The sequence below is a fragment of the Coturnix japonica genome, chromosome 6, assembly GCF_001577835.2.
Source record: "Coturnix japonica isolate 7356 chromosome 6, Coturnix japonica 2.1, whole genome shotgun sequence".
Taxonomy (NCBI): Eukaryota; Metazoa; Chordata; class Aves; order Galliformes; family Phasianidae; genus Coturnix; species Coturnix japonica.
In genome coordinates this window covers 18,744,765-18,772,039 of record NC_029521.1, presented here as the reverse complement: position 1 = coordinate 18,772,039, position 27,275 = coordinate 18,744,765, and the positions used below count along the sequence as shown (strand labels likewise).

Here is a 27,275-nt window from a genome sequence, read left to right as displayed (position 1 = left end):
CAGCCCACAAGTGTACAGAATTTGCAACTCTTCTTGGGTAGATCATGCTATCTGAGGAGGATGTATGGCCAAATATGCTAATGAAACACATTTTAAGAGTGTTTTATAAGCGAAACATTGCTCTTCTTCAGGTCAGAGTGGACTTTACTTTCAGAAGCACCAGAGGCTCACTGTTTCCCATTCTGTAATATTTGTTCAGAATCATAACTGCAAGTTATTAAATCGTAAGTGTACATATTAAAAGGTGACTATGTACATTAAAAACATTCGTCAGCATGAAGAATATCTTTTTATCCATCACTTTAGTTCAACATGTTAGTAAGAAGACAACATAGAATCATAATCATTAAGGTGGTAAGAGATCTCCTAGATTATCTAGTCCATGTACAGGAAATATTCCAATCTACTTGTGCTTGAATTTTTTCCCAAGTAGCATGCCATAACTGTGGAATATGTCTAATTAATATTTAATTGGGAGAAATCTTAGAGCTGCTTCAGGATGACTTTTATGGAGCAGTTAATCAAAGTATCTATGTTTGTTTCACAGTGATTGTCAAAGTATAGCTTAATAGAGTGTTAATCTTTTTGAAGGAGAATTACCTACAAGATAGAACACGAACCCTTGCTTTGCTTGATGAATATTTACACAATTAATTTAGGACCTAAGGATAGCAAAATGTTAGGGCTAAGGAACTAAAGCGGATGATCAGATGGAAAAATTGTTTTATTCATGCATGTGTGCAACGTGTGCACGATGTGCCCCGTCCTTGGAGGCACTAGAGCTCAAGCTGAACGGGGCTATTGCGCGGCCTGGCACTGCGGCTGGCGCGCCCCCAGGGCCACCGCACCGCCGCCGCCCTCCAGCCAAGCGCTCGCCGGGGACGCCCCGGGGCGGGCTGCGCGGCGTGCTCGGCGCTGCGGGAGGGAGGAAGGGAGGGAGGGAGCCGCCGCAGTGAGGCCGCGCAGCACGGGCGAGGCGGCGGCGGGCCGTGTTGCCATGGCAGTGCTGCCCCAGCCGAGGGCTTAGGAGGGAGGAGGCGGCTGGCCGCAGGGGGCGCCTCGTGGTTAGACCCCGCCGGGAGGCGAAGGGGTTAAAGCAGGCGGGTGTGCTCGGTGCCGTGGGGGTCGTTTGCGGGCGGGTGTCGGGATGAGCTGTCGGCGGGGGCTGAGGGTGTGAAGCTTCTGCTCTTTTTTGGGGCGGAATGGAGGCTGCTGCGGAGGATGGGTTCTATGAGGAGGTGGAGGTGAACTGCTACGACTTTGAGCCCCTGCCGACGTTGCTGGAGGATGAGGTGAGTGTGGCAGGTGCGGGGACGGAGCCGGAGCGGCCGCCCCTGCGGACGCCTGAGGTTAGGCGGCCTCGGGCCCCTGTAGCCCCGGCCCTTGCCCGTGCTGCGGCACGGCGGGCAGCCCTAGCGGAGCCCGGGGGTAGCTCAGCCCTCCGGCAGCGGCCAGGCCGCGGTGACACAGCCGTTCTGCTTGTCGCGATCCTAGGGCTCCCTTCTGCCCCGTTATCTCAGCTTCCAAGTTGGGCTTGGCCCATCCCCTCCACCTCCTCCATGCAACAGCAAAGTCATGGTGTTCGATGATGGGGCGTCTCGTTCCTGTGTCCTGGCGTGGCTGTGATCTAACAGCAGTTATGAAGTGTGCTTCTTTGCAGTGCTCAATTAAGAGTAATTTCTTGACAGGGCAGAGGTATATCACCAGCTTGGTCCTTGTACAGCCATTTGTTACTGCCCTGTGTAAAAATGCCTTTGTCAGGAGTGAATAAAGACTGTGTAAAAAGCTATTAAATCTGTTTCTTTATTGTGCTGAGTTACCTGTAGCTGGTTCTGCAGTCAGCTTTGTGTGTATGTATGTTTTGTACTTGTTTGTTTGTTTACTCTCACTTTGCTCTCTGTATCCTTTCACATGAAGTGTTCCTGAATGTTTGTGTAAAACAACGGTAAGTCGATTAAACTTCAAAGTGAAAGTTTGGTGAACCATATATAAGTGGCTGTTTTCCCAAACCGAACCTTGTAAAGCTCACTTATTTGGTATTTCAAGAACCCCAGATGAACTGGGATGTAGAGGTGTTTGAAATGAGAAATCCCTCCAAGCTCCATAAGCCAACTCCAGGCTCAGCAGTTTCATCCTTCTGGTAGAACCTGACCCAGCTCTTCTGCTCTTGACCTAGGGTTTGTGTTTGTCACTCATATGGATACTCTTCCTCATCTTAGTGCTCAGTATGGGCCCTCTCAGACTGACCCATGCCATATAGAGAAGGTAGCTGGCAATAGCCTCCTCTAACCAGGTTTGCTTAAACACTAGAAGTGTTTGCTCAGGATGGAAGGAGGTCAGTTCTTTCTTCTGTGTGAGGAAGGCCTGTGCCCATTTCTTTCACTGGTTCAATGCATGCTGTGATTGTAGATTCCCATCAGCCCCTTCTGTTTAGTTTCTCCATATACATAAATGTTTTAAAGTATTCTTGTTGAGAGAAAGATTGCATATCACCTGGTGACTAGAGAACTTACTTTTTTTTTTTTTTTTAAGGGACTCCTTTGAAGAGTACTCAGTGGACTTACTGAGGCAACAGTGTGTTTTTTCTTCAGATCTGATTAATTTAATGAATGATGTTTGCCATGTTTTTCATGATTCTAGAGCAGATTGTTTTGAGATTTGTGTGCCTTATCTTGATAACAGGACTTAGCATTCACAGCCTGCTGGCACCTGAAGTACTCCTAGATGCTTAGTCACTGAGTGGAGACTGTGGTGCATGTGTTTATAGCATTCAGTGTGCAAAGCAGAAAAGTGTCTAGGCAGATGAGTAGGAAATACTGAGACTGACAGTGTATTTAAATTGACTTTCCTGCTTGGGACTTCCTTTATCTGAAACTCCTTAATATTTCATTTTAAAATTTTAATAAGTTGTCCATATTTAATTTGGTTCTCTTTGTTTTCTCTCTGCTTTTTTACATATGCTTCTGCACTGAATTATACTTTTGAAGAAGATACAAGAGCAAATTGAGAACTAAAGTGAGCCTAAGTGAACTAAAGTATGGTTGTCTGACCCATTAACTTTTCATAGCTATTAAACAATAATGGCTTTTGCAAGTATCTTTTCCTGACAAAGAGACAAGTGAGGAAAGGTGTCTGTAACAGTAGCAAGTTTTACTGTAGATTTTCCACAGACCAAAATATTGCAGTTATGGCTTGTCAGAAGCCTCAGCTTGCTGGAAGATGATGAGTTATGTTCTGAAAAAGATTTGTTTGTTTATTTTTCTTCAATGAAAACTTGTTCCTGCATAGTTTTGATTAATGAAACTAAGTGATGTCACAATACAGAGCTTCATTCTCTAAAAGGGTGTTGCTGTGCTGCAGTAGCAACTTTGGTAGCTAAGATGGTTCAGTGTGGTCATTTGAGAAATGCACCGTTTCCATGAAGTAAGTAGCTTTGCGTCCTTGGAAGGAAAGGTTTACTGTGTAGCTGTTCTGTTGCTGTTTGTTGTCTTTCTTTGTTTTTATCTTCACCAGTCTGTCCATTGCTGAAAGAAGCTACTAAATGTGAATTCAGCATTTTTTTCTTACTTTCTTTTAACAAAACTTTCCCTTTCCCTGGTAAGAAGATAAATTTGTCTGGCATGAGATCATCATCTTTCATTTACTCCCCAGTACAAAGATGGTTTTGTGGCTTTAAACATACAGACATAGATATTGCTACTGGTGATTATTATCAGCTCAAGAACTCAACTCAAGCTTGACTCAAAAGATATTCTATAAAGTCCCAGTTGTGACTGCAGATTAATACGGAGGTCCTTCTAAACTTTACAGGTTATGTTTATTTCTTACAGTGTCTGTAAACTGAGATTTTTGTGTCCACATGCATCTCTAGTCTGGTGAAAGCTATGATATTGAAAGTAAAAGTTACAGTTGCAAAATAATAATAAACATGAGATATTTCCTACTTGTTTTTCTTTTTTTCTCAGTTATTAAGCATTATGCTTTGGTCTAAAAGCAAAATAAATTTGGGTCTGAGGATTGGTCCTTGTTTAAAGGATGTTTTGAATGAAATACAAGAAAATTTCCCCGTTGGTAAATAGTAATAGAAATCTTGATGTTTTCCAATAATGAGGTACATAAAGTCAGTTATAACTCTGTTTTTCAAGTGTCCATGCTTAAAAGTTCAAACCACTACAGTTCACTTTTCATTCTGTTTTGCTGACGTTGAGATACTTCCTTTTCTATGCATCATGTAATACTTGGTTACATCTTTGGTTGCATCAAGGTATGCTTATTATCATTCAGAAAGCATGGTCTCTAGTCTTAATGTCCTTGCTGTAATCATAGGGTAAAGGGAAGATGATTTAATTTTTTTGGACAGTAACTTAGAAACTAAGTCCATGAATTGTCTTGATCCCAGGAGCACTGGGAATAGTGGGGAAGCTTAGGAAAACTGAAATGCTTTGTTTTTGTCTAAGAACACTTCTCCTACAGCATGTTCTACTATTGAGGGTTTAATAAATGATCTACATGACTTCATAACAGCATCATTTGTAAAACAGGCCAGTTTAGAGGGTACTTTTTCACTGGTAGGGAGATTTTCACTTGTGAAGGGAATTTAAAAGGAGTTTATTGAAAGCCACCTGGGAGAGCTTAAGGGAGACATGGGTTAAACAAAATGTTTTAATTTTGTCTTTCTGCTTATACCTCTGAACGGTCTGTTTCCTTAACTTTGATGCAGTGTTTATGTAACTTACATAATTCCCATAGTAAGTCTATTTTTGATGCTAATGCACTGTGATACCTTTCTTCAGGTTAACTTTGCTTCTTAGAGACTTATTGTGTTAAAAGCAGCATAGTGCATTTTATGTTTCTTGGGGTGTTAATCAGTGTCCTGGAAAGTCTCAGAACTTGCTGGAAATATTACTTGTAGTCACTTGTGTCAAATGTAATCTACGATACCCAAAGTAATGTCATGAAATGTGGAGTAATTTATGAATTTGTGTCTTGGCAGGAGAATGTGTCCCTTGCTGATATTTTGTCACTGCGAGATAGCTGTCTTACTGAGCAAGATATTTGGGCAATTTGCCTGGAGTGTTGCCATTCTCTGAAGAGCATTGCCCATTCTGCAATCTTCCAGACACTCTGCATCACTCCTGACACTCTGGCTTTTAACACCAATGGCAATGTATGCTTCATGGAACAACTCAGTGGTAAGTATTTGTGTTTCCAGGCAATTTGCTTTAAAACTATGGAAACTCATGGTAAGAGGCTGTAGTAAAGCATTCTAGTCTATTCTGAAGACTTCTAATTAAATTAAAGGGAAAAAAGACTTATTTAGGAATGGGTGAATGTAGATCTGCATGAAACTATGTGCTCAGATTGACTGATTAATAAAGGCTTGTATGAGTTTGATTAGAAGGCTCATTCCAATTACTTAAGACTTATCCAAGTTAATTTAATGTATCTCCATCTGCTACATAGGTTGTATGTCAGTATATGTACATGTCCTTGGTCAAGTGGAATCGGTTTCCTTTGTTTTAAGGAGCTTGTCATATCTTGAAGTTTGGATTGGGAGAAAAGCTGGCTTTGTATTTATGAGAATATGTATGAAAGAATTGTTGCAGGGGATAAATCCTGTGGATTAAAGACTCCTCTCATCTAATATTTTTGCTTGTCAGCTAGGAAAGAAAAATCAATTTCTTCATAAAAGTTTTAGTCTAATTGAATAGATGGCAAACAATTGATCCAGGAATTTGCCTTATTCAAGTATTTAGGATGTGTGATTATGGGAATTCCTCTATAATGCATGTGATATGCGAATATTTTATTCTCATATTTTGATGTTGCATTTGTTTCTAAGGAAGTTTTTTGTTTGTTTGGTTTTTTTGGGGTTGTTTTTTTTTTTTTCTGGAATTTTTTTTTTTTTTTTTTTTTTTAAAAAGGGTATGTTTCCCCCCCCCCCCACCTCCCTCCACTGTGTCCTTGAGTCTTTCTCTTAGCCTTTCCCTCAGATCTTGTTGTTACTTTGTTAAAATACTGTTTGCTAGATATGGCCCTTCTGGAAGCTGTCTTTTCTTGGTTTCTCATGGCTGTTACTTATGCATTTATTCTTCCAGAAGAAAATGATGACCTCTGGAGTTCCTTGCCAGTGAGAGAAAATGAACAGCCTGTCACCTCTGCTTTTACAGAGTGCAGGTTCCGTGCTAAGGAAAGTGACAAACATCCAGTAGGATATTCTGCCAAGGGCTCTAATATCTTCTTGTCTGTTCAAATCAGACAAATCTCTCCCTTAAACATAGTGTTCAAAATATACAGGGAGCTTTACCGATTATTAAAAGCTCTACATTTGTACAGCCTTCAAACTGTTCCCCTGAAAGAAGGGAACAAAGGTATCTGCCATATGTAAACATGTCAAACAAGTCTTACACCATGCATCTGAGGTTACTGTCTTCACAATATGAGTTTTGCATCTCACTTCTGAAATACAGACAGAAAAGTTATATTAGAGCTAAAACTATGATGGGTGTGTGACATGTGCAAGCATGCTGGTTTTTTTCTTCCTGCTGAGAAGTTATCAGCACGCTGTGATGTTACATGCATCCTTGTATGCATCAGCAATATCAGTTTCTCTTAGGAAGTTTCTTTCTTCCTTCCTCTTCAGTCATCAGTGGTTCCTGCAGTAGCTCAGCTCTCTGCTAGGCAGCACTTACGTAAGGAATGTACTTCCTCCATAATTAACACTAGGTCAAAGTTTTGATCTGCCCATGGAAAAGGATGCAATCAGCTTTTCGCATTGCTTTTGCTTCTTGAACCCAGGTCTGCAGTAGAAGCTAGCAAATGAAAATGTCCTGTTAACCAAATACAAGCCCTAGCGGATTCACACCTGCTTAGGTGATAACTTGGTCTAAGCATAAAGGACTGAAGACATGCCAGAAGTAGTTAGGCATGTTAAATCAATCTCTTTAAGGGTGTTTTATCTGCTTTGTTTCATAGTAGGAAAAAGTACAGTATCTTCTGGCAGAAAGCTTGAAAATAACATTTTACTTACAGTAGTTGGAAACATCGTTAACATTTTTTGGAGATTGGGGTGAGAGAACCAAACTGCTGCTGAATACATTGTTTTTTCTGTGTATCAGATTGTGATACAAGTTTTATGGTACAAACTCAAGTCAGTATGCTTTATATACAAGCACAACTAATAATTTCTAATCCAAGACATTTTCTTTTCCTTTCAAAGATGATCCAGAAGGTGCCTTTGTTCCACCAGAATTTGATATCACCGGTAACACTTTTGAGGCAAGTCCATAAATGTCTGTAATAGTCATATTTAACTTCCGTATTTTTACTGTGCTAAATGCTCAGCCTTCTTTTAGTAAAATCTTAAAACATTTGAAGATTATGAATGGTAAATTGTGCTTCTTTAGGAGTGTGCTGTGTTTTTGTATAATCAAAAGATATACTTAAATTTTTGTATTAATTTTCCGTATAAACTTTTGTTCACCAACTGTTAAAATATGAGAATCTGTTTTGACTGAATAACACTTTGCCTTAAACCACAGCTGGTCTGTTACATTCACTGGTATCCTTCACTGGTTATATTTGCTTGTTTGGGGACTAGCCATGAACTTTTATGACTAAATATAAAATGTGTTTGCTATCTTCTTCAGTAAAATAATTCATGGAAGGGTAATCAGCAATATTATCTTTGATTTAATGAAGAAGCAAATGACTATCTGTTGCTTTGCAATGCATAAATGCTCTACATTGTTAAATTAAATTAGATTTAAATTGTTTATACTAATTCATTAGTCTCCCAAGTCAAGCATTTCATTGCATACTGCAAGAGTGCTTGCTTGGTTAGCAGTATCTGTGTTGGTTTTTTAGTACACCTTTCTTTTCCTGGCATGTGTTTTAGTTAGAACATGCTACAAATTAAAGCATTTGAATTATCATCATTCAATATATAAAATAATCGAGTCTACTTCTTCATTGTACAACACAAGAACCTTCTATCATTTTTAGATCATCATCATCACTTTTAGTGAAGTCAGATTTGTACTGAAACTTTTTGTGCTCAGTATCTGGCTTGATCCCCAAGCTGGGATTTTCTGAGTTATGAGATGGGGAAGCTGATGACAGAGGGAGCTGGGAGGGAGCCAGCTTTATGGAAAATGGAGTAGTGTTTGTATTCAAATGAAACTTCCTTTTCTCAATTACAAATGTGACCCAAAGGAGATTATATCTCTAATTTGTTGTTTTTGTTATACTTCTGAAGCTGCAGTTAAAAATAGGCTGAAATACATGTTCTCTGTATCTTGCTCCTCAAGAAGCTTGTAAGACCTGAGACAGACACTTTGAAGATTTGTAGGGCTTTTTACTCTTCAAGAACTTGTATGCTTTTCCCCCTTTTTCTGTCTCTAGAAGTTGCTGAACTCTGATAGACATATAACAAGTAGACACACTGAAGATACACAGGACAAGGTGAAATGGAGATCTGGGAAGACTCTAGGAATACAAAGTGACTTGAAATTTTAGTTCTGCCTGGTATACAAGGCCACTATATTTGTCTTTGGTAAAACTCTTCTGCATACAGGTTTATTATTTAAATCTTCTTGTATGGCAGTTCTTATGAGCCTGTTAAGCCCCCAGTGATTTCTAATACCAAGCACAGTGCAAACAACAATTACAGTCAGTGAAGGTTCTTTGAGTCAGGAGTGGCTCTGAACATTGACCCTTTTGCTTGCTTTGCAAAGATTGATGAAAGTACCTGAAAGCATGTATTCAGCTGAAGGAGAAGCAATATCATCATGCTCTTTCCTGCACTGAAATGGGGGAAAGACTGGGTATGCTGATTTCTGTCCTTTTCCCTAGTTCGTTAACTAACAAGTTGAGGAACCTTGCAATGCAGAAGACCACCACCTGACCTATTGCCTCAGCTGTTATCCATTGACTAATCTACAGCGGTGCAGAAGGCTGAAAAGCTAGTGTTTTTCTCCATTGAGGTATATCTGGGAATCATGCCTCTTGTCAGCCAGGGGATGCTGAGTATTCATGGAAGTTTCAAAGCTTTACTTGTTGGTGCTGCACCTTCAATAAGCTGTACCTTCTATAGCAGTGTGCAATCTTTTATGGTAGTGCTTCTTCCTTGGTAATGATCATAGTTTTTTTTGTTGGAGCATTTCTGTGGCTGTTTACTTTCTGTTGTTGTCAACAAAGCATGCTAGTATTTATAGTAAATCTATTCAATGTCAATATAAAGAGAGTTAGTATTGGAGCCACAGATTTGTCTTTATGGTGATCTTTGATTGCTATTAGTCTGGTGTCAAAGCTCAACTGATTTAAAATAGTTATGTCAGCCAGAAATTTAACTTAATTCAAATGTGACCTATTTTGTAGCTTTGAAAATGGAAGCATACAATGCCGTTTGTATAGCTACCAGATGACTTCTCCCTCTTTTGACTTTTTTAAGTCCTTTAAATAAAGCTGCAGATATCTCAACAAGAGATGTTTTGTTTCCTGCTTTATGAATTACTGATCCAGACTTCTAATGGAATTGTGACTCTAGTCTAATTAGTTACTAAACTTAGCTGGCACTCATAATCACACCAGGGCAATAGACACAGGAAACAAAATGAAACACATTACTGTCCTGGTGTCTAGAACAACACTGTTTAAAATTTCAGTTTCTGGTGAGTATTTTAAATAGCTGTAAAGCTTATTCCAAAGCCCAATGCTCAGAACTGAAAAGCAGTTATTTTTATGTGGTTTCTTTTAGACTTGTGCTTTATTTCCCAACTTTTATTCTATTTGTAAAGTGAGAACATCAACTTCAGTTGCTGTTAATAGTATGAAAGTAAAAGCTAGCTCTCAAAGACTCCTCTATTCCATAAGTGATGCCAACACCAGCTCTTTATGGAAGAGAATGTTAAGAAGGAAGTAGTTGTGAAAGGGGCCAATGGTGAAGTGGAGCTAGGCTCTGCATCTGATGACTTTGTTAGTGCTGTTTGAACCTGTGGGGCAGGAATAAAAGGGATGGAGGATGGATTGCTGTCTCTGAGGGGCTCCAGAGGCCTTGAAAAGAGTGTTGCCAAGCACTTGAATCACTATTTAATAGGGTTGTTTTATCATGTCCTCTTCTTGCTGGTGTAAGAAGAAAAAAAAAAAAAAAAAGTGTATTATCACAATAAAAAAAGACAGCTGAACAGGTGCCTTTGTTCTCTAGGAGCTCCTGGGTATCTGTTCCCTTTAAATCTTTTCCTGTAACATTGCTGTCTCCTTGCATACTGTTGCTATTACCATTGTGCCTTAGAAACTGTGTTATCAATGGTTAATGCTGTAAAAAGAGAGGGGAACGGGGTAAACGAGAAATGTTTCTACTTTTCCTAGGAGATCATTTTTAGAGCTGTGATCCATACTGTAATTCTAAGGAAGAGGTGGATTATTTTACACTACATTTAATATCATTTTCACTTTTAATACAAATGCAAATATGTGATGTAGTTGTGCTTGGTAGAAGCTTTCTCATCATCTCATCAAGCTGTTATTTGCCTGCACCAATGGAAAGATGCTATGGCAAATACTGGCCTCTTTTTATTTTTTTTGTTGGTCACTGGACCTTGACCTAAGTCAGCTAGACATAAATGTCTGAGTATAAAGGGCTAGTCTCAAGTTATGTAATGCTCTACTAGTGTGTAGTGTGCTGTTGTAGAGAGTAGTAGAGAATGTGAGGTTTTTCTGCTCTAGAAAAATCATGAAAAGATTGAGTTGCAAAAAATGCTTCTTTTAAAGTTGTCATACTTGAATACATATACGCTTAGCAAATGATTCATCTTCAGTGTAAACTGATTCTTTATTCCCTTCTCTAAATAGGAAAAGCTTTTCTTAATGAAAATGGTCCCATATCTTTTTTTTTTTTTTTTTCCTGTGGGCACTACAGCACAGGACTTGTGAAATTTGACCAGTGGGAAGCACAACAGGAATAGCTAAATACTGATGAATTCATTAATAGTTTTATTTTCATCACTACAATAGAAACTTGCCTCAGGTTAAAAACATTGGCTGTCTCAAACCAGTTTCAAGTAGCTGTTTGTCACTATCACAAAACTGCCATTGAGTCTGATACAGAGGTTCATTGATGCAGAACCCCACATTTCTAAGATATGAGCTTTCAGTGAGATGAAGGACTAATGTCTGCTATGTATGAACTTGCATTTATAGTCTTTTAATAATATAGCTATTCAATTTCAGTTGTTCTACTGGACCTCTGTAAAAGAAATCAGTGAATTTTAAGTCTGCCTTTTTCTATGTCTGAAGCATAATGGATAATGATTCTGTTTAATAACTTCTTCCATTATTTAGAGGGTTGATAAAATGCAGTAGTTCTGAAAACTCAGTGTGCAGTAGGACTAGATTTTAAACTGGGGGGGGAAAAAAGTGATACTTGACTTGCTGTCAATGACTTGCTGCTACAGCAGGTGTGAGACATGTAGTGATCCCAGTGGTGACTGGAGTCAGAAACAGTACAGGTTGAATGCTGGCATTCTCTTTGTTGGAATGTGTCAACTGTTGACTTGAAGTTCTCTGTGGATTATAGATGGTTTAGTCAACATTCCAACAAAAACTTTTAAGTGTCTCAAGAACCTTATTTCAAATAGAAAAGCTAAAGATATTTTAAAAGAATCTCAATAGTTAAAATTCATAACTTTTATTCCTATGAAATGTGTCAGGACAGTTGAATTGTTATATACCATGTACCTATGAATGTTTTATATGCATATAAATGCATGTGTTGAAATGCCAAATTAAATTTACTGATCCAGGGTATAGATAAGGACAGGCTCAGGGTATGTGTATATGTTGGTCCTACTAAAGAAAACTGAGCTGATGGTTTGGTACTGCAGTATTTCTCAATAGCTGATCATTACTGAGCTAATGCTCAGGTCTCAGCTGTTGGTCCTTCTCTAAATTACATAGCTGTCTTCTTTCCACTGAATCAAAACAGTGGAAGGTATAAAGGAAGTTTTGCCTTTGCTGCTTCTCTGGCATTAAATGTCATGATATTATTACTACTGTTCTGTTCTTTCTTCTGTTCTGTGAAGAGAAGACTTTTTGCCTGTTCTTCTGGAGGGTTTTTTTGGTTTTGTTTTTATATGATGGAGAAATAAGTCCTTTGAAACAGCTAGGGTCCTTTTTATTGAGTTCTACTTCCGTTGGTTTCATATAGGCTCCTTTGGAGGCTCATTCTGTCCAACAGCAAAAAGGCTTCTCATCAGCAAATGGTAACTTTTCTTCTCTTGTAGTCTAAATCATTCTATTTTCTGAGTGTATTTAAGGCTGTCTTTTCCTTCAGTGACAGAAATAAATTACTTTTATTTAGTTATGTGTGCCTCCACTGTGCCATAGAATAGTAAATGAAATCCTCCTGCTCTTGCTTTTATGTCATCGACCCAATTGAGGAACAGTCAGGAACTTTATACTGAATAAATATCACCTTTTAGTTGCTTTACACAAAAAGCTAACCAAAGGAAGGAAAGCGAGACCAACGGTTGAATGATTTTTGATATTTGTCTCTTTTTCTTATTTCTTGTCTTTTTAAGGGTATAGGATCTCTTAGAATGTATACTTGATGTCCCCGAAAAACCCTACGGCTTGTTGCTTAGTTCTGGAGTTGAGCTTGCGAACTGAGCACATTTCTTTCCTCACAGGCTTCTTTAACCTATTGTCTCTAAATCTGAAATGTAACTTTTCAGGCTTACTTTTATTTTCATCAGTAGAATTCTGTCTTACATGCAGAAAAATTTCTCTAGTAGAGAAATGACTGTATATAGATAACCTATTTTATGAAAATATGTAGTACTTTGTCTCTTCCTTCATTATTATTATTATAGGTGAGGGTTATTAAAGCTATCTGTTTTCCTTAAGGCTGGGGGAGATTTATTCTTTCACATAAAAGGTTTTGTTCTAATCTGCTTATTTGAGGGTTTTGTTGCTGTGAGAAAAAGATTACTCAAGTTAGCATTTTGTCTTTAAAGCAATTGGTACCTATGGTAGTTTACCATTTTAGAAGCCTGATGAGCGATGCTGACTAGCTTTGCAGACTAGTTCCCTTAAAAAGCAAAAAGCTATAGAAAGAAGCAAGTGTCATTTTTTCCTAGATTTATTTCAAAGGAGGATCAACTGTTGCTATACAGTAATAAATATTTTGTTAGAATCCTGATGTCTTTGGTTCATGGCTCAGTAAAGGAACTGGAGAGATTGATCAAGTTTATTGGTCCTCAGTGCTCTTAACTGTAAGTATTCACCTTAAATTCTTTAGCTCCAAATCATGGAGTAAGTATATCCCCACAGAGGATTGTGTGACTGAATTATTCAGCTCAGTAAGTTTATCAGTAAGCATTTTCTCTTATGCATAAGATAAAGAGTATACTTTTCAAAACAAGACTTCAGTGACTGCAAGTAATATTTGCTATGCAATGAAAAAGATCTTAAATGTAAGCAGTTAAGGGAAGATAAAATGAGCCTGCTCAGCATGTAAGTGCTTCCCAGGTTTCCTTGCTTCTCTGCCTACAAGGGAATAAGTTGGGTTAGTTTACTTAAGTGATAAACGAATTACCTGTGGGAAGTAACTTTCAAGTAAGGAGGTTAATGGCTGATAAAGCATAAGGAGAATTGCAATACTTTAATCATAGTTTCAAAAAGAGTTTAAAATTTTGCATTAAGAGGCTTTAAAGATAAATTTCTATAGCTTTTGCCAGCTAACCTTTGAGGTTTTTAGCACTTTTATTGCAATACTTTTCTTTGCCTTATGTTTCTACAGTCCTGCAGGAGAGTAGTCAGTTCAGGCTATTCATTTGGTAATCGCTGTGATTTTAGGAGGCTGAAAATGGAAGTGTAAGAAACATGTTCCTAATTTCTATCATCAGTCTGTAGGGATAAGAGAAATTTCATGGACGCAGGCATGTTTTAAAACTGTCAGCTAGTGTGTATGTTATTCTTAGTGTGACTTCTTTCAGCAAAATGGATGTTTACAACAGTCACTGACAGTGGCTAAAGATGACTGTCTTTACTACAGTAATTAGAGTAACAGCCTCTTACAATTGTCTTGCAGTAAAGTTGAAAAATTCATATTTATGTAAAATTCATATATGTAGCCTTGGATTGACAGTATTGCTTTTCAAATTCACTGCTGTCATAGATACTAAAAATTTAATCTGTGGGCAGCAATCAACTGTTCTGCATAGCTATATGGAAAACCAGAACAGCCATTAAAACAACAAGTTTGCAAGTATTATGAGACTGCTGTGAGCTTCTAGAAGGTTTCTTAAGTAAATTTTAAGCTTCTGCTTAAAGAAGACCTGAAAAGGACCCCAGAAGAGGCTTGTATATAGCTACCCAGGGAAGTGATTAGAAGCAAGGCAAAAGGTATATAACAATGCTTAACAAAGTATTTTTCAAATAATTAAAGGACTGCAAACTCTAGTAGGTTAAAGGTGTGTGCCAAAAATAAAAGTGTGCGGAAGTGTAATAAATTAATAAATTGAGCAACATCATTGAAGTCTATAAAAGATAGGAATGTTGCCAAGTCTTCAAGTCAGCAGATCAAGAAGATATAAAAATTTTTCAAAGAAAGCTGTAGCAGAAAAATGAAAAACTGCATGTCTTTCTAATCCATTTTTGTGTGTAGGGACCTTCAGGAGGTTCTAACTCTATGGTTCTTCATGGAAAACTGTCAAAACTTTTACTTAAATCAGTGTTAGTAGAATAGACTATTGACTGTGTTAACAAAATTAGCTGTAAAATAAATTTCTATGTCCAGATGGTAAAGCAGCTTTCATAAAGGAAGCAATTCCTTGCAGTGATATTCTGAAGTCTGGGGAGGATGCCATGGGGGAGAAGTTAGGCTTGAAATCTACAAAGTCTTTCTTAGCAGCAGCCATATAGTGATTACTTGCCAGCACTCATAACTGAAAAAAGTACTTGGCAACAATGAAGTACACACAGGTGGAGTTAAAGTAAACATGAGGAAACAGTTCTTTGTTGTGCAACTGTGGAAATTCCTGTAAAGACAGAATGCAAAAAGATGCGTGGGTAAAGTTTAGAAAATTTATGGAGGAAAAAGTGTATTTCTGAACCATTACAGACAAGCTAAAAAGCTGTGAGATTAGTAATGTTCTTGGTAAGATTTCCTTAATTCAGACATATCTAGAGTATATCACAAGAAAGCAAAGCATAATAAAAAGTAGTAAAATAGTCATGCTATGTAAGTGCACATAGATTTTGATTGGTTCACTTCCATGTAAGTTGTAGCAATGCTTTTTAGATGATTGTGTCTGCAACATCTTATTTGTGTTTTGCAATGTAAACTGACCATCTGACACTTGCCAAAGAACAAGTTAAGACTTGAAAGTGTTCACTTAGTTGTTAGACTAATAAAAAGGCAATTGGAAACTTGGAATCCGTGCAAATTACAAATATGAATGGATTGCTTGGGGTGAATCTGGTCTGTGGCTGCATTTTGTTGTTCAGTTTTCTGAAGAATTCTTTTGTGGAAGAACTTTTCAGGAGAAACTGAGTAGCAACTACATTTAGAAGGGATAAACTGCAAATGTCTTCTGGTTAATGCTCCCAGCACATTCTGAAGACTGTCTGTGCACTCGAAATGCCCAATGAATAAAAAGCTACTATGAAATAAAGCATCTTATAGTAAACAATTTGTTTATGCAGAAGAGTTTGATAAGAAAGTACTGAAAATAATAATTTGTCCGTTTCCGTCTTGTTTTGTTGCTGAAGGATATTATTATACACATTCCTTTTGCAAAAAACACACTCCAGAGTGAGTTAGCATATTGAAAAAAATAATATATTAATATATACTGGTAATTATTAAATTATTAAATATTTATTATTATTAATATTAAATAATTATTGTTTTCTTCTAGTGTCAGTTTTAAGTAGCAGCTTGAATTTGTTTGTAGAATTTTCAATTTATAAGATACCAGAGCCTTCACTTATGGAACCTTTAAATGATATGAACTTTAACAGGGCAAAAAAATCTATATATTTTCTAACAATCTCAATAAAGAAGAAAAAAATGGTGCATGGTAAAAAAAAGGGTCAGCTTACAGTGTCAAAACAGAAGTTGTCTTATTCTTTTCCTGTAATTCCAAAAATATTTTACAAGAAGTACTAATTCTATTGCAGTCTTTCTTTTGCTGAGTATCTAAATTTCTGAACACATTGAAATATCAGTACAATATGTAAATTGACATTGTTCATAATCCCAAATGCTTATGCAGTTGTTAATCAAAAGCTCTTTTGTTAGCTTTTATTCTGCATTGTTTTTCTGCATGTACAAGCTCTGGTAGAAGCTTAGTTCTTGAGCCTTGCCAAGTATTGATACAACAGAGCCTCTTTAACACTCTGTGTAGGTCTGGAGTTTTTTGCTTCCTCTCCTGATCTTCTGATTTACAGATTTTTCAAACCAGAGTAGATAACTGTTCTCTGGTTTCACTTCCCGTAGTGCTACCTAGTCATAAAATGGTATGCAGCAAGCCAAATGACTTTGGATTGCAACTGATGGAAGCCTTTTTGAATATATTTTACTTACAGTATAAAATTTTAGCGCTGTCAGAAACTGTTTTCTGTCTTAGCCTGAAGATTTTAAAAGTGTTATCTTCACCTTCTCAATGTTTGTTTTATTACTTTTGAGTCTAGCTATGCCTTTGTCTTGGAAAGCACTCTGGTATAATTAGAATGCATCTTTGAAGCCATTTGTATGATTGTCACCTTCAAATTTTTCTCAAACATAGAGCCCCTTTACTGAAAAGAATGTATTCAGGACCTCATATCATAGGTGTGGCTTTTCTTAGGGCATCTTTTCTTTGTGTTGCTCTTTAAAGCATGTGTTATTTCCACAGTGACTGTCCCAGTAATGCATACACTGTATACACCTTACTACTTTGGATTAAGTGTAGATGTACTCCTTATAAAGCCAGATCTCCAGATCTGGATTTTAATGTAAATTCTCTTTCTTTGTGCTGCTTTGCATTTTATTTTTTTATTTTTTTTTTTCCCTCCAAGCTTATAGTATAATACAGTCTTGCCATCGTGGCCTGAGTATTTGTTACAAGTCAGTTATGGTCTTTGACTTACAAGCTGCTTTAGGAACTGTGAAGAAAGTTGGTTGGTGTTGTTTATTTGTTCTAGTGTGTCTTTTCCATTTTGGATCTTTCTTGAAATGCATGCCAGTTATCAGCTTCTATAATGTAGCAGTTCCTATAATTCATAAACCATTCTTCTTAGGGTTTAAAACCATTTCTTGGTTTTTGATTAATACCTCCCTTGATGCCTCTCACAAGAAACTGAGGCAAAATCTTCCCTGGCAGTGGGGAAATTTAGATTGTGAGGTTGCTTTCACTGAGAGCAGTCACTTTTTAGTAGGCATCAGATATTCTATACTTGTGAATTTACATTATTTATTGCATTTATCATCTTGCATTTCTCCCAGAAGGTGAAAACAACTTCTTATACAGTGTGGAGAGTAGAAGCAAAAGATTTGATGCATGAATTTGGGGAACACACCACCTAGTGGATGAACATAAACTCATTTTCTCATTGTTCCACTTTTCATAGAAGGCTTAAAGTTGAAATAACTGTTCTTTAACTCATGGATACCTTAATGAAAGCAAATATAAAGTGGCATACTGTGATGATGTGAATAATGCCATATGTTGAAGCAACAAATCTGTTCTTCTTTATGCTTTCTATATCCTGTAAGTCTAATATGTAAATTTCTGGACACAGATAAAGACTGGAGGATGAGTGTCTGGAGAGCAACTCATTGGAGAGGGATGTGGGAGTGCTGGTTGACAGCAGCAGGCTCAACATGATCTAGCAGTGTGCTCTGGCAGCCAAGAGGGCAAACTGCATTTTGAGATGCATTAAACACAGCATAGCCAGCTGGTCAAAAGAGGTGATTCTCCTGCTATATTTAGTGTTGGTGTAGCCTCACCTTGAATATTGTGTGTAGTTCTGGACTCTACAACATAAAGATTCAAGTTCAGGTACTTGAATTCATTTGGAGGAGGGCAGCAAAGCTGGTGAAAGGCCTGGAAGGCGTGTCCAGTGAGGAGATCCTCAGGGTACTTGAGTTGTCTAGTTAGAGAAAAGGAGACCAAAGGTGACCTCCTTGCACTCTATAACTCCCTGAGAAGGGAGATCCAGAGTGGGGGAGAAATACAGTGTTAAAATGTACCTGTGAAAACGTATTTACTAAATATGCATAGGAATAAAATAAGATGAAATAGAAAGCAGTGTGTCTATAACGTTGTGTTTGTGGTGAAATAAATAAGGGTAAAATAGGTTCTTCATTTTTCCATGTAAGAGGTCCCTCAAAATATTTAGCATCACTTTTTGAAACCAGTAGAAGCAGAATATGTTGAAATTCTATAAATCTATCTGACCTCATGCAAAGAATTAAAAATTTCTAAACTTGAATGTTTGGAGATTGTGGAGACCAGGGAATGCAAGTTTTCACTGTGAACAGAGATTAGTTGGAAAGAGCGAGATAAGGTAATATATCACTCTGCCCTTCCTTTTTTTATGTCCTGTCATATCCACATTCATAATCAAATGGATGATGAAATATTTTTAGAAGATGGATTTTCATGTTTGCTCAGAGTAGTTTTTCTTCATTTCTGTCCTGCTTTTGTAGCTGACATTTGAATTTTATTGTAATGAGATTATATTCCTTACCAAGAGAAGCCTAGGTAATCTTACATAACCTTAAGCAATATCAGTTTAGAATAGGCACTACATTTTGTACATGAGGAATCGTACACATTTTTTGGAGACCTAAATGTACAAGTAATGTGTAAATGATAAAATTGTCATGAGAGTTGTGTCTACACACATGTTCAAAATTCCACAACTGAGCAAAAAGAGGAGAAGGGAGGAAGAAGAATCTATTCCATCCATGTTATAGTTCCCCCAGGTTTCCACAAGTAATCTGCCTGTTAAATGCCAACAAAAGAAGAAATGTTTCAGGTAAGCTCACAATTTGAGGTAAACTATTTGTAATTCTTACTTCAGGGCTACAGGTATAGCCTCTTGATGTGGTTTGTTAAAGACATGCCAAGCATAACAAAATAGTCTGTTCCTTGAGGCTTAGTTGCTGTGTTCTTTTTTGTTCTTTTTCTTTTACCCTACGAATGAATAAATAGATTTCTTTTTACTTCCTGCTGTTGCGTTTGTAAACCTTAACACCTGTATAAAATACAACACTATGATGAATAAATAGAAGTGCAGGGTTCATCATTGGAGTACATATACGAGGTGTTGTTACTTTTGCTGCACAATCAAAAATCACATTAGTGGTATATTGTCTTAAAGTGTCGTTAGTGAAGCTTTAATAACAATTGCATAGCAATGTTAGTCTGAAAGCAAATTTCCCAAATAAAGATTTTTTTTACTCTTTGCTGAGGTTAGGAGTAGAATAGAGTTGTTTAAATTGGTTATTCTGTTCAGCCATACCTTCTGAGTCCAAGTGTGTTCACATACAGAATTACTTCACCTGGTATTCTGAGTTTCTGGATATACTGCCTATATTTGAATGTTAAATTTCAATAATTTGTACATTACAGTTTATTTTCATCATTTTTTAGAAGATTTACTAATTTCTTCTTTTAATAGTCACTTGTTGCAGGTCATATCAAATGATGTCATTGATGTCATCTTGTTGTAGGTCATATCAAGTACACTGAATAACTCATGTCCAGTATCTAAATTCCCACAGTATAGTTATGTTTGTACAAAGTTATTTAGAGTTGCTTTAAATTCTGTTTCTTTGTTCTTCTTATTGATTTTTTTTTTTCCCCCATGAATTATATGTAGAGTTTTGTGTTATGCAGTCCATTAATAAGTGATCTAACAAGATGACTTATCTCACAGAAACAGTGCTTAATGTCAAAAGCAGTAAATTCCACACTACTTTTTCATTGCTCAAAGCCTTATGAAGCAGTCTGGGGAAAAAAGTTATAGAACTATCTTTATACATGTTCAGGAATCGTAGAAGGAGTTGTAGTTAAGTTTCTTCTGCACACCGGAAGTTACTGAAGCATAATTCTCGATATTTTTCAGTAGTTACTGGCATTCTGTTTAAGGCGGACATTAGAAAGGTGTTAATTTATAGTGACTTAGTTTTACAGCAAGTTAAATTATGCAAACTGTAAGATCATCATCCTCTGAATATTTATTTCTGAGAAATATATTCTTTTTCTGACTGTGTTAGTCTGGATTAGAGGTTGTTTTTATGCAATTAAAATGTGTGTAGGTGGGGGTAAGGATAACTTCTGGAAGTATGAAGAAAAAGTTGTCTTCCTGTTAGTGGTTTATGTGCTTAGGCTTTGTAGTTCCATGTCCTTCTGCTACTACAGACTGTTTTGATCTTGCAACAGGAATTAGACGGTCTCTCCAGAACTTAGAGATGCTAACATGCTTTAATGATCAGTTGTGGCATTGTCAAGGCATTTTTTATCTTAACCATTCTTTTACAGGCAGTTTCTTAAGCTCCAAACTGTTCATTCTATTCATGTACTCATTTGAAAACCAGGGAAAATGTGCTCAGTAAATTTGAGTTTGGCTGTACTACATCTACATTTGAATGTATTTTTTTGCAAATTTTTACTCTAAATTTTGATTAAAATTTTATTGAATTGCATCCACTGAATGGAACATACAATTAAAATACAAGCCACTGTGGATAAATTGCCACTACTACTAAAACAGATCTGAAATGGTTGCTTTTTAAGAAAAAGAAAAAGCGCAAACCTGTGTTGTCTGGAAAAAAAAATTCAATTAGCACTGAATGTGAGAGCATCATTTCATTTGCATTAATTGCAAAGTTGTGGGCTTATCAGAAAGAGAGTATGCAGATATGGAGTAATTCTTAGAATTTCGAAGTCGAGGAAATGGTATTATGCCATACTGTTTCTGCTCATTTTCTTTAACCCTGGTGGTAAGTTTAATTTGTCAAATATTTTTACTGTTAAATGTCACTTCAATTGTTCAGCATGTTTCTAACTTAAATACTACTTACAGGCACACACAGCTGGGCTTTATGTTTAAAAGTAACTAATGAACATTTCTAATACTGGTTACTAGTGAGAAAAAATAACGGTCCTAGCAGGACCAGGGGGTTATTTCTTTTTGTCTGTAATGTGCACATTCCACAAAGCAGGACTGAAGCCCTGTTTACTTCATCTTGTTCTGTTTAAATTCAACCAACCAGCAAACTGTTACCTGATTAGCTATAAATGCAAATAATGTAAGATATATCCCTTATGTTCTAAAGCTTTTTTGGCAAGAGAATTGGTAATATATTCAATGTCTTTTTTTTTTTTTTTAAACTTGACACAGGCACACATCTACTCTTTGGGTGCAACGTTGAAAGCAGCTATTGAGTATATTGTAGAACCAGAGACAGAATCAGAATTTGGGCAAGATCTGCATACTCTCTTGGAACAAATGCAGGAGGAGAATCCTGAAAATAGGCCAGATATTGAGGTAAAAAAAAAAAAATCTCCATAATTTTCCATTTTAAAAAAATATCTGAAATGCATATGCATGTGTGGTTATTAAAAGATATGCTATTTATATGTAGTATGTTTCATCTTTACTGGAATTCTGAAATTATTCCAGACTCATCAGAATTGCTTCTCTTTTCCTAATGTAGTAAAAATACAATTTTGATATCACCCCAAGTAAACGAGTTGGGGTGATTCCGTTTTTAAGAAAATTGGATGTAACACTTGTGGATCCAAACCTGTTTGTCCAGACTGTTACTGTTATGGAGCTTGCTTGATCAGGTCCTGTACTTCTATTCATATACCATAGATCATGTCACAAAAGGGATTGTGTAGCAATTGGTCTGTAATTGGTGAAAACTATTGCTGACTGTTCACATTATCAAAAAAATGGTGTGAACCATGGCTGGCCTAGAGTAGTATATAAACATCGTTTTTTAATAATCTGTACTTTTCCCTTCCTTTTCCACTGGACTCTTTGTTGAGCAGAAGGGTGTAGTGGGAGCTATACTGAGGACAATCATACTGCTTGATTCAAGTGAATACTTAAAAAAATAATCCATGCTAGCTTTCTACATTTGTAGTACATTATTCATGCAGGATGACATTTAAGATGATTAATTTTTATCAGTTGTTCATTGTGTTCTAACTGTAGGCTAGCGCTTGAACTGTATTAAATAATCTCATGATAGCCTGTGGTAAAAATGATAAATGAATTCAACTACATAATAGAAATGTAGAGTATAATGAACTGTGCAAGAAAGACCTCTCCAGAGTAACGTCTTATAATTTCAGGTCTACTGTGCAAGTTAACATGATTCACTTTACTCAAAATTCACATATCTATTCATTATTAAATAAGTATTTAACACTAATTTTCTCCAGAGTATTTTGTCATTATGTGAGGAAAAACTGAAGATTGCTTCATCAAGTAGTATTTGTCGAAGCCTGTCTGCTGTTGGAAGAAGGGTTCTTTCAATTGAATCATTTGGTGCTTCTCAAGGTAAGATTAAAATATACTTACGCTACAATCTATAATTGTAGATTATCTAAAGATTTCTAGAATACTGTATATGCTTTCCTGTTCTGGGTTCCTTTTTGGATGTTGAATTTATAAATATTTATGAATTGGAGGTGGGGAGCAGGGGACAAAACTCTTAACGATATAATAACTAAATTTATCCAAAACGTATCTTACCTTATTTTGACTCTATACATAGTGTTACGAGTGACTTGTCCTGAAATCATTACATTTTCTTAACATAAGTTTTGTAACTTAAGATGCTTTTTCAGCTACCACAGTTAAGTAGTATAAAGATTTATTAGGAAAGATTAGAAGACTTAAATGCACATTTAATATAAGCATCTGTTTTTGCATCTAGATGCCTGTGATAACATGTGGAAAGGAAGAGTGTTTCAGAAAAGTTTGGGATCTAAGTTATACTCAAATGAGATACACAACATAGGTGATTCGCCTGCAGCAGAAGATGTGGCAGCTACTTGTCATAAGGACTCTTCTGTAGTTCCTGTGGTGACTGGCAGAGAAAGTAGCTTAAAGGAAAAGCAAATTGATCTGGATAATGAGAAAACTCAACATTCTCTACTCACAACTGAAGAGAAAAAGAGCAAAGAGGACAAACACGTAGAATATACTAATGGTTTTGCTAGTGTTGCTTTGGATATAAAATCATGTGATAATGACCTGGAGAGAGATGGCGTTTTTAAGAAGGGTTCTTTGAGAAAAATTAAAACTTTTCCAAAGCTACCACTTGAACCTACAGATACAAATCACTTTTTTACATCTGTAACCAACAGTGGACCACTAGCTAAAAAAAATCACTTGCTTATGCATGAGTCACTACCTCTAGACAATAATAATGAGGTTGGTTTTTCGAAGGGAAATCTTAATTCACTTGCTGTTAATATTCCAACAAAAACAGAACCAAAGCATCACCAGGTTACTGATCTTCATTTAGAAGCATCTTGTGTGCGTACACAAGTGTCTGGCATGAATCTAGAAGAACACATATCACTTATTAGTGGTAAAAAGATAGGTTTTATTTCATCTGATCTTAAAGAAGATTGTTCTGATGCTACCTCTGAAGTGTCCAATACAGCTGGTATGCTAAAAAGCCCAAATCTATCGATTACTGGAGCAAAAAAGCTAGACAATTGCATGGCATTGGAAGACTGTACTGAAACTTCTCAAGGGTCAAATGACAATTCCTTATCGCACTTTAACAAGATGACTTCAGTGTTAACAACAAAACCGAGTGGGAGCAGATATGGATCAAACCTAATTAGGTCTCCAGAATTAAGCAGCGGTGCATTGAGCGCAAACAATAATGAAGATAATCTGTGTGGAGGCAGAGGGTCAGAAATCAGAAGTAATGAGCAGGTAGTAAAAATAAAGTCTTCATTGTATAGTTGCTGTGGTCACTTATGTGGAGAGGAAATGACTTAAATGTGTTTGCTTTTCATCCCTCTCTCCGTTCCTTCTTCAGCATCCTGAAAAATCAAATTAGTCTGCACACTTTAAGAGTTTAATTGGAAATGTGGTGATGCTTTTTTCTCTTTAAAAGTAATGTGCTGCAGCAAAATTACAAAATCAACTTTCATTTTAATTTATTTTTTTTTTTTACAAATGGTACTGGAGTATGCTTCATAGCATGATTCATAGCTAATTACATATGTTAGAAAGCATTACCAAAGCACGTGTAAATTTTTAATCCTTTTATGTTACTGTCAGTCCATAAAGTTCACTACCTTGCAGTTGACCTCCCACATGCTTATGGAAATTGTGGTTTCTCGCTGTAAACTTGACCTCACTGAAATCAATGGCAATATCCTATCTGCTTCAGGAGGGGAGAAGACTCCACTTTTTAAATCCACATGTATGTTTAGGCTTTTGGAAATTGTACATATACTGTATTCTGTGCTCTTAAATGACAGCTTTTGTGTGTTATGTGTATTTCATGATAGAATTCAAGTGTGCACAATACGATAGGTTTGTTGTCTCAAGCATTTTGTTTCTCTCTATATATAGCGAAATATGAGGAGGGAAAGCTGATATTAATCTGCTACAATTTGTTGATAGACCGTGCAGCGTTGTCACTTGTCTCTTCAAGTTATAGATTCTCAGGGTGGACAAGTTTGGTCTCTGACTTTACAGTTTTCTCTTGTGTAATACTCAAAGAGATAAAGCTAGTCCTTGTGATTGAGAGAGTTGCTTACTAAGAATGCAGGATGGCTGAATCTTCTCCAGCCTCACTTTGACTTGGGAAAAAATGAGCAGCACAAACTTTACTCCATTTACAGAATGTCTCATTTTCGTTCTCCATCTCTAATAGCCAGTCTTTCCACCATCCCGTGTATTTGGAGTTAGTTTCAGTTTGTATTAGTTCTTCTTTTCACATTGCCTGGACACCTCAACTGGAGCAGTAACCTAGAATATCAATTGTGTAAACAGCCTTTAGTCCATGAGAACTTTAAAACAAAAACAAACAAACAAAAAAAAACCACTGACTTTGTTCTGACTTTTCCTGTTTCCTCCAACTTATTCCTTCAGTAATTTGTACTTACTAAGTTTTCAGTGCAGGAAGATACTNTGAATAAGAAACACATGGCAAGGTTTTGCTCTTGGAGGGTGTTACTCGTTACATGCATATTGACTCCTTCAGTTAGTTTTAAATTCCACAAGATTTTTTTTCAGACTATAGGGAAAGTTTCATTTGTTAAAAACCTATCCCCCTCCTTTTTTTTTTCTTGTCTGAGCTGTGCATGCCCATGTAATTAGGAGTACAAAAGAATAATCAGATCTATAATCACTCCATATTCTTCTGCTTTTACTGTCATTTGTTCCTATGGCCACACATAAGCCTTCTTTATTTTGCAGATAGTTGTATATTTAACAAGGAGTGAAGCAATTCCAGTCAGGTTAGTTTTGTCTAAGGAATAAAGGTACCATTCTTCAGTTGCTTTCCTTCAGCCCCTTAACTAGAGAGGTAGGAGGTGCCATCTCTTAAGAAAATAAATTGACTGCATTTACAAGAGTTCTTTAGAGGGGAACAAATCTGTTGAAATAAGATATATATTCTGTCCTTACTGGATTATTAGTACAATAACTTAAGTCTGTTTGGGTACATGGAAGATACTTTCGAGAAAATAATCTTCCTCAGAGTTACGCTTTCCCAGACTTCTTCCAGAATCTAAAAGCTGAAACAATGTCCTGTTTTCTTTTCCTGCAGCAGTGGTTGGGTTTAAACTAAAGTATGTTTTCAGGTTTGTCTGCCCTTCTGAAATCCTCTTCTTCATAAATTTCATCATCAATGAATATTCTTTCCATCTGAGCAGAATTTCATTCTTCAAAATAAGTAGGCTTTTATTAGGTGAGGTTATCTTGCTCCCATTGAACTTGCAGGACAGTCATGTGAATTAGCAAACTCAGGTAAGATCTGTATTAGTACACATAATCTGAAATTAAGTCAACAGAGTGGCAGTTGCTTTCTGTAAGCTAACAGGTTTTATAGACTCATAGTTTGTATCTCTTTTTTCTTTCTTTTTTTCTTTGGTCATAAACTCCAACAAACATTCATGTTCTACCACTCTTCAGAGCTTCTTAAATTTGTATGCTGGTCTGAAGTAATCAGAGAGGTTTATCTTGAACTGCTGGAGGAATGAAAAGCGCTTTTAGATGTGTCAATGAATATGAGCACTACCTAGGCTTCTTGCAAATTAATGGAACCTAAAGTAACGTGTGTAGCAAGGTAATCTGTTTTCTTAACGTCGTACTGGAGGAAGGTAATTCATTTTCAGTAGCTATTGATATCTAAGGAGAATTCTATGTTGTCTTATGTAAGGCTTTGGTTTATTTTGCTTTATTTGTTTTAAATGTTTCAGCTTTTTTTTTTTTTTTTTTTGTCTCTTCTAAGACTTTTTTTTTTCCTCAGACTTCTAAAATGCTTGCCTCTGTCTTTCTTCCTGACAACTGCAAAAATAAAATCATGCTGTGCTATCTGTTATGTGAAGGAGTCGCACCTGATTTATCTGTACATTTTCAAGTTCCCTTTCATTTCTTATTGCCAGAATTCTACAGAATACAAAAAAAACCCCAAACCCTTAACTCTGGGGGTTTGTTCCTTTGCTTCAAAACACAAAAAGCGTGAAGCCCCAGTAATGAAATTTTATCTTCTGGGATAAATGGACAATGCTTCAGAAGATTTACAGTGCTGCTCTTTCACTAGTTTTCTATAACAGATAAGCATACTTATGGCTTTTAGGAGAGTACCTCTAGAATGTCTTCATATATTTCTTGTTCTTTAGAGAGTGTGCAATATCAGTTCCATCTGGCTGAAGATCAACCTTGTCTACTCTGGAGAACAGACAGGTTTTTTTTCTTACCTGTCACTAATACTTCTCCAGTGGACAATATTTTTCTAATATCCTAAAACTGCTTTTTAATGTTGTGTGCTTTAATGCTAGTAGGCATTACTAAAAAATGCTTGCTTTTGTCTGGCTTCTGCAATGTATCTTGTGAGGGTTTTCTCAGAGGTTTTTATAGTCTTGCATGCCATAAATAAATATTTTTCACTTCAAGTTTGAGTGGGGATCTCTTATTTCTCTAACCAATTTCATTCCAATCAGGTGTATATCATCTCTAACACATTTAAATGTTTCCGTGTGATTCAAGTTCTGTGGCCTTCATGTGAGCAG

The 27,275-nt window shown here is 36.6% G+C and overlaps 1 protein-coding gene across 4 annotated transcripts in view; it reads left to right on the top strand.

The window, feature by feature from the left end:
- The first annotated feature begins 936 nt into the window (after nucleotides 1-936).
- Nucleotides 937-27,275, top strand: part of LOC116653605 (kinase non-catalytic C-lobe domain-containing protein 1-like) — a 33,574-nt gene continuing 7,235 nt past the window's right edge. The window contains exons 1-6 of one of the 4 annotated variants that reach the window (XM_032445454.1): nucleotides 937-1,292; nucleotides 4,994-5,192; nucleotides 7,220-7,278; nucleotides 21,397-21,543; nucleotides 22,449-22,566; nucleotides 22,946-27,158. In XM_032445454.1, coding sequence (XP_032301345.1) covers nucleotides 1,203-1,292; nucleotides 4,994-5,192; nucleotides 7,220-7,278; nucleotides 21,397-21,543; nucleotides 22,449-22,566; nucleotides 22,946-24,027 — 1,695 coding nt within the window. In that variant the 5' untranslated portion in view covers nucleotides 937-1,202 and the 3' untranslated portion in view covers nucleotides 24,028-27,158. Of the gene's footprint in view, nucleotides 1,293-4,993; nucleotides 5,193-7,219; nucleotides 7,291-8,853; nucleotides 9,486-21,396; nucleotides 21,544-22,448; nucleotides 22,567-22,945; nucleotides 27,159-27,275 lie in introns of those variants that run through there. The other 3 variants (XR_004307742.1, XM_032445455.1, XM_032445456.1) reach the window with 3 other exon arrangements.